At 58.2% G+C, this 6,866-nt stretch overlaps 1 protein-coding gene across 3 annotated transcripts; it reads left to right on the plus strand.

The window, feature by feature from the left end:
- Nucleotides 1-232: 232 nt before the first annotated feature.
- FZR1 (fizzy and cell division cycle 20 related 1) lies at nucleotides 233-6,866 on the plus strand (the record flags this gene model as incomplete). 3 transcript variants are annotated; one of them, XM_084250949.1, is made up of 13 exons in its annotated part: nucleotides 233-301; nucleotides 894-1,019; nucleotides 1,148-1,211; nucleotides 1,294-1,421; nucleotides 2,049-2,131; nucleotides 2,526-2,709; nucleotides 3,500-3,565; nucleotides 4,406-4,508; nucleotides 4,610-4,794; nucleotides 4,968-5,201; nucleotides 5,379-5,483; nucleotides 6,255-6,347; nucleotides 6,738-6,866. In XM_084250949.1, 13 exons carry the CDS (start codon nucleotides 233-235, stop codon nucleotides 6,777-6,779), a joined length of 1,482 nt encoding a protein of 493 aa, XP_084107075.1. The 3 variants fall into 3 exon arrangements, with proteins under 3 accessions (XP_084107075.1, XP_084107076.1, XP_084107077.1); XM_084250950.1 differs by having other exon boundaries at nucleotides 6,255-6,356; nucleotides 6,738-6,779; XM_084250951.1 differs by lacking the exons at nucleotides 2,049-2,131; nucleotides 2,526-2,709.

Genomic DNA, 6,866 nt, shown 5'->3' on the forward strand with positions numbered 1-6,866 from the left:
GTCTCCCTCTGGCTTCCAGGGACTGTGGGGTGTGGCCAATTGTGCATCCTGGGCTTCTTCAAGGGAGGGCCCTGCCACGTGGAAGGGACTCAGCTTTCCCCAAGGAACGCCCCTGGTCATCAGGCCATGGTGGGGCGCTGCCCGTTGGTGCTGACTGCTCCTGTTCTTCCTGCCTCAGGCTGACCTTGGCTGGTTAAACTTGGCTAGTGGACCAGGCCTGCCCGGCCTCACCATGGACCAGGACTATGAAAGGCGCCTCCTCCGACAGATTGTCATCCAGAATGAAAACACAATGCCCTGTGTGAGTACTGGGCCCCTGTGCATGGTCCTAGCCGTGGAATTGGGGGGCGGAGGGTGCCTTCAGCTAGGACTTTCAGCCTTGAGAGAGCAAAGGTGTGGGAAAGCAAGAGAGATCACACACACTGGGGGCGAGATCCCATTCAGCACTTTCTGCTCTTCTCCTGCTGTGGAGCCCCAAGCATCACGTTTCAGACTCCTGTCCTCAGAGGCCCTTGGCCTGATCTCCTTGACGTGTGGGATGCTGGTCCTTCCCCTGGGGCTGTTCTCAGAGATCTGAATGAGGAATGAAGGAGTTTGAGCCACCTTCCCATTTTCTAGATGGGTCAGTGAGGGACCCAGAGTCACGAGCTGGGAGGTCTGACTAAGCCTCCAGATGGGGTACCACCGGTTGGAGTCCAGCACAAGTTACTTACTGAATATTCTGCTTCTTCTCCTTGAGTTTCCAAAGTCAAACCCCCTGACTCAGTGGCCAGAGGCCGGGTCCAGAAGACTGACTGGCAGGCCTGGCTATGGGCTCTGAAAGGAGAGGATGGCCTTGATAGTACTTTCTGGGGGGCTTGTAGGCACCCAGCTCTGCCCTGCCATCCTTATAGGTCGCGGAGATGCGGCGGACCCTGACGCCAGCCAACTCCCCTGTGTCTTCCCCCAGCAAGCACGGAGACCGTTTCATCCCATCAAGAGCCGGCGCCAATTGGAGTGTGAATTTCCACAGAATCAATGTGAGGGGCAACTCTGGAGTAGGGCTGAGGCAGGGAGAAGGGCCACGCTAACCATAAAGCCTGGGGCCAGGGGACGGGTCATTCCAGCTCATGGCCAATAAGGGCGCTCTCTCCCTCCCTTTCTGTAGGAAAACGAGAAGTCTCCCAGTCAGAACCGGAAAGCCAAGGACGCCACTTCAGATAATGGCAAAGGTCAGGAATCAGGCCCCAGCCCAGACCCCCTGTGTCCCCACCCAAGACCACTATCCCAGCCTCACCATGTTTGGTGCTGCAGATGGTCTGGCCTACTCTGCCCTGCTGAAGAACGAGCTGCTCGGAGCTGGCATCGAGAAGGTGCAGGACCCACAGACAGAGGACCGAAGGCTGCAGCCCTCCACACCTGAGAAAAAGGGCCTCTTCACGGTGAGCCCAGTCTCCCAGCCCACTGCTTCTCCTGCTGGCTAGGGTCAGAGGTTCCTCTCCAGCAGCGCTCGGAGACAGGTGCCCAGCAGGTGAACTAAGAGACCAGGCTTGCCCCTCATCACACCTGCCTACTGTGCTGCATGCCTTCCCTCGAGGCCACCAGTTCTGCCCTCCTTGGGTTTCTCCACCTTGCTCCAGCCCTCCCCAGGGTCCAGAATCCCAAAACAGTGGGAGCCTGTTAATCACCAAGCCTTGCATCAGGCTCAGCCAGGTAGCCAGCACCTAGTGAGGGTAAGGGGTGCCTTCTGTCCAGGCCAACTACACTGACCAGGGCTGTTTGGAAAAGGCCTGGCTTAGGGCCCTCAGAGATGCCTGGGGGGATGATGACCTCAAGGGGGCAGGAAAGACAGCCACCACTAGCAGCCATTGCTGGGGAGGAACCTAGTTTTCATCCCTCCGTTTCCAGAACTCAGAGATCCTTCCCCCAGTTACCACAAGTGCCCTGGATTCTCCTTCCCAGCCATGCCAGAAAAGCAGGGTGCCAAGACTTGGGGGTCTGAGATTCCTGACCTCTGGGAGTATAGCTTTTGCTCAGCAGAGATGTCCTGTCCTCCCCCCACCCCCCAGTATTCCCTCAGCACCAAGCGCTCCAGCCCTGATGATGGCAATGACGTGTCTCCATACTCCTTATCCCCCGTCAGCAACAAAAGGTGAGTCTGTGCCTGCATAGGGTGGGACAGGACGGGCAGGGTGACAGCTGGGTTGTACCTGGGAGCCTTGAGTAGTCCTAGAACTGTGAGCAGGGTAAAGAGGTGGTCCAGAGGACTCCCCTCACTGGACAACACTGTGAACCTGGTGGTTTTGGTTCCAGATTGGGAAGGGGAAGCCAGGGAGGGCTCCCTGGAGGAGGTGCCAGGAAGAGGGGCATATGTGGCTATTAGAGCTCAGGATAGCTAAATACCCAACAACAAAGGGGCTGGGCAGGCACAAGCAGTGGACAGAGGATCCAGGAAATGGGGTAGAGCAAATGGGGTTTCAGGGCTTGAGGGGAGGAGATACTTGGGTCATGCCAAAGAGTGATATTAACCCAGTTGGACTTTATAGTCAGAAGCTACTTCGGTCTCCACGGAAACCCACTCGGAAGATCTCCAAGATCCCCTTCAAGGTCCTGGATGCGCCCGAGCTTCAGGATGACTTCTACCTGAACCTGGTGGACTGGTCATCTCTTAACGTGCTCAGTGTGGGGCTAGGTACTTGTGTGTACCTGTGGAGCGCCTGCACCAGCCAGGTGAGCACCACTGAGCGCAAGTACTGCTGTGTTTGTGTGTGTGCTGTGGGTCTATGGGGCAGCTTCCTTCTGAAGCTGAGCTGAGTCAGGGCTGGGGTGAGGGGAATGATTGTTGCTGGAGTGCCCCAGTGCTCCCCCGACCCCTACGCCCTGCCCTCAGTATGCAGAATGGGATCCAGGATCAGTCAGCAGTTGTGAGCAGAGACCCATGTCCCTCCCCTCCTGCCTGCATCTCTGCCCGTACCAACAGGAGGAATGGCTCCCGGGGACCACTTCTTGGTGGAGTGGTTCCGTCCCCTCAACCCTCACCCCATGCAACAAGTCTGCAGTAGCTTACAGGCACACTGTGAGCTCAGGACCTGGCCTGCAGGACGCAGAGGTGCTGCCCCCAGGTGTGGGGCATTTTCAAGGATAAAACCAGTTGCAAGTAGGTTCTAAAGGTGAAGGGACCTCTCCCATGCCCCCTCCCCAAGGGAAGGGCCTCACCCCTCCCGGCTGCCCCCGGCATGCCTGTGACCTGCCCCTGCTGGAAGGACCATCTATGTGATGCCCTTGTATCCAAGCGTCCATCCCCAGGCTCCGTAGTCAGTTGTCCTTGTGCTGGTGGGGCCCCTTCGAGCCTGCAGAGCCACAAGCACCCCAGCTTTATTATCCTGGGTCCCAGCACTGATGCCACTGCCCGTAGGTTTGAGGTGTGGATGAAGAAAGAATGGTGGATGAATGGAAGATTGGCACCTTGATGAACAAGGGCAACACATTGATTCATGCCCACCGTGCCCCTTTCTCCCAGGTGACCCGGCTCTGCGACCTCTCAGTGGAAGGGGACTCAGTGACTTCTGTGGGCTGGTCTGAGCGGGTCAGTACATGGGGTTCATCCCCTGTTGGGCTGGGTTGGCACAGGTTTCTGACCAGGCAGGGGTCCTTCATGACTGTTGGGGGCCTGGGCGAGTCAGAGGGGCCAGAAGCCAACCTGGAATTCAGTGTGCAGCCCTAGAAGTGATATCTGTACCCCCCTCCTATTCCCAGCTTTATACAACAGGTGAGGTTATGGTGGCAAGTGAGGAAACCTGTCATGGACCCTCCCCCCAAAACATGAGGTCAGCCTCAGCCCCCACTCAGGCCCCAGCAGCCATCATGGACTTGATGGGCAGGCAGCTCCGTGGGCTACAGCAGAGAGGCCTGCCCCACAACAATAATGCCCTCTGGTCTTCAGGACAGTCGGTCTTGGGAGGAGGCTCGGGCTCTCTCCAAAGTGAGGGCTTTGTGGGTGTCGACTGTTCACAGCTCAGCAGAGCACCACACTCTGTACAATTTTTTTTTTTTTTTTAAGATTGATTTATTTATACAAGCACTGGAGTACAGGCCAGAGGCACGGGAGGGTGAGAGAATTCATCAGACAGAGGAGGGAGCAGAACAGGCAGAAGGACCGAAATAAACTGCTGAGGGGAGCAACGGGCGGGACAGGAGAGGTCTGCCGCGCCATGTGGGAATCTCCCTGGCCGGCCGGGAATCATACCGGCGCTCCAGAGGCTGCGAACAGCTTCACAGCGCTGTGCTCAACCTGCTGTGCCACCGGGGAGGCCCTCTACAATTCTTAAAGAAATGATAAAGTGAGGGAGACCCTGGGTCCAGGCCAACCCAAGGCGATAACCCCTGTTGTGGCCTGATACCCCCTTTTGCTGTGTCGTCATCCTAGGGGAACCTGGTGGCTGTCGGCACGCACAAGGGCTTTGTGCAGATCTGGGATGCCGCTGCAGGGAAGAAGCTGTCCATGCTGGAAGGTCACACAGCGCGTGTTGGTGAGCAGCCTCCAAGGTCCCAGGGGAAAGATGTGGGTTATCCCCCCAGAAGTCCAGGGAGGCCAGACCCTGGTCTCACTTGTTCTCTACCTGGCCTCCAGGGGCGCTGGCCTGGAATGCTGACCAGCTCTCATCTGGGAGCCGGGACCGCATGATCCTGCAGAGAGACATCCGCACCCCTCCCCAGCAGTCTGAGCGGCGACTACAGGGCCACCGGCAGGAGGTGTGTGGCCTCAAGTGGTCCACGGACCACCAGCTCCTCGCCTCGGGGGGCAACGACAACAAGGTAGGTGCCCCAGCCCCTTGGACTCCCAGCCTTGGTCCATCCCTCCTGCCTGGCCACTCCCCCTCCATAGAGCAGGGGTGATCGGTGCCTACAAGGGAGAACCATCATGGGTCGATGGGGCCAACCTAGGCAGGAGTTTCAGCCACCTGTGGCTCATGCCCACTGCCCTGCAGCTCCTGGTGTGGAACCACTCAAGCCTGAGCCCCGTGCAGCAGTACACAGAGCACCTGGCGGCCGTGAAGGCCATTGCCTGGTCCCCGCACCAGCATGGGCTGCTGGCGTCTGGAGGTGGCACAGCCGACCGCTGCATTCGCTTCTGGAATACACTCACGGGCCAGCCGTTACAGTGCATCGATACAGGCTCCCAGGTGTGCAACCTGGCCTGGTCCAAGCATGCCAACGAGCTGGTGAGTATCGGTGTGGTGTGGTGTGACCGCCCTACCCCTCCAGGCAGACCCAGCACCCAGAGCGTGTGCTGCATGCTCACTTAGGTAGAAGCAAATGTGGGCATCTGGTGTGTGGGAGTCAGGGCCCCAGGGTGAGGGGAGGGAGCCCGAGTCCCAACAGCAGCCTCTTGTCCCCAGGTGAGCACACACGGCTACTCACAGAACCAGATCCTCGTCTGGAAGTACCCGTCCCTGACCCAGGTGGCCAAGCTGACTGGCCACTCCTACCGAGTCCTTTACCTGGTGAGTCTGCCTGTGAGTACTCAGGGGTGCACTGGGGTGGCCAAGAGCAGTGGGCTCCTCCCCCTGGGCGTAGGAGGGAGTGTGGGCACCCCAGCTCAAGACCTGGGACCGAGAGCCTCTCCTGCTTCCAAATGGTAGCTTGGGTCCTGCTTTGAATCAGCTTTGCTGGGCACTGTACCCCTCATGGAGAATCTCCATGTTTGCTTACATACACACACACACACACACACGTGCATGCACCAGCCTGCATGTAACCCACATCCGGCCTCTCCTGCTTCCAAATGGTAGCTTGGGTCCTGCTTTGAATCAGCTTTGCTGGGCACCGTACCCCTCATGGAGAATCTCCATGTTTGCTTACACACACGCACGCACGCACGCACGCACGCACGCACGCACGCACCAGCCTGCATGTAACCCACATCCGGCCACTCACACCATCTCACAGTGGGTATTTTACCAAGTAACTCTTTGCACGTGGCTGAGAAAGGAGCTCCTCTCCCCAGATTCACTCTTCAAAGGTTTTTTGCTTCCAGAAGAAAATGTTTTGTGCTTAAATTGTCATGTCCTTTGCCTGAGGACCCAGACTAAACCTCTTCCTTGCAAGAAGAGGGGGTGTTCGTGGTGTTTTCATGAAGAGCTCCAACCGCAGCCCTGTCCCTGCAACCTCAGCCTTCCCTTCCCAGCAGAAGCCTGGAGGGCCTGGCCCCCGCCTCAGCTCTGTCTGAGGGCCATCTGGGGGGCACAAGGATGAAGAGTCTCTTTCTTCCTCAGGCCATGTCCCCTGATGGAGAGGCGATAGTCACTGGTGCTGGAGATGAAACCCTGAGGTTCTGGAATGTCTTTAGCAAAACCCGTTCAACAAAGGTAAAGTGGGTCGGTATCAGCACCAGGTGTTCCGTGAGCGCATTTCTCAGTCTGCCCCAAGGGCTGTGCCCCCCACCCACTCACAGCCCTGTTTACCCTTTGGACTGTAACCTCGGAGGGGGGCGGTCTCTGCTGGGACCCTTGTGCCCCCTCTCTTGGGTTGCCACGGGGCACCCCCGCGCTCGGGACTTAGTGCCGCCACACATCTCAGGGGCACTGGTGAAGGTTCCCACACAGGCCCCCTCCAGCCAGTGTTTCAGTTTCTCTCAAGGCAAATTTGTCTTCCACACGGAAGCTGTCTAATGCCCACCCTGAGGCCTGGCCAAGGAGCTGGCACTTGCGTCCCATCTGAGGCCCGAGACTCAGCCATCCCTCCTGTGTGCTCTGCAGGAATCTGTGTCCGTTCTCAACCTCTTCACCAGGATCCGGTAAACCTCTGGATGCGCCCTCTGGGTCAGAAGACCACCAGCTCTCGTCAGCGTGCATGGACCCCCCCCCCCCCCAGCACACAGTCCCCAG

The sequence above is a fragment of the Talpa europaea genome, assembly GCF_964194135.1.
Source record: "Talpa europaea genome assembly, chromosome: 12".
Lineage (NCBI taxonomy): Eukaryota > Metazoa > Chordata > Mammalia > Eulipotyphla > Talpidae > Talpa > Talpa europaea.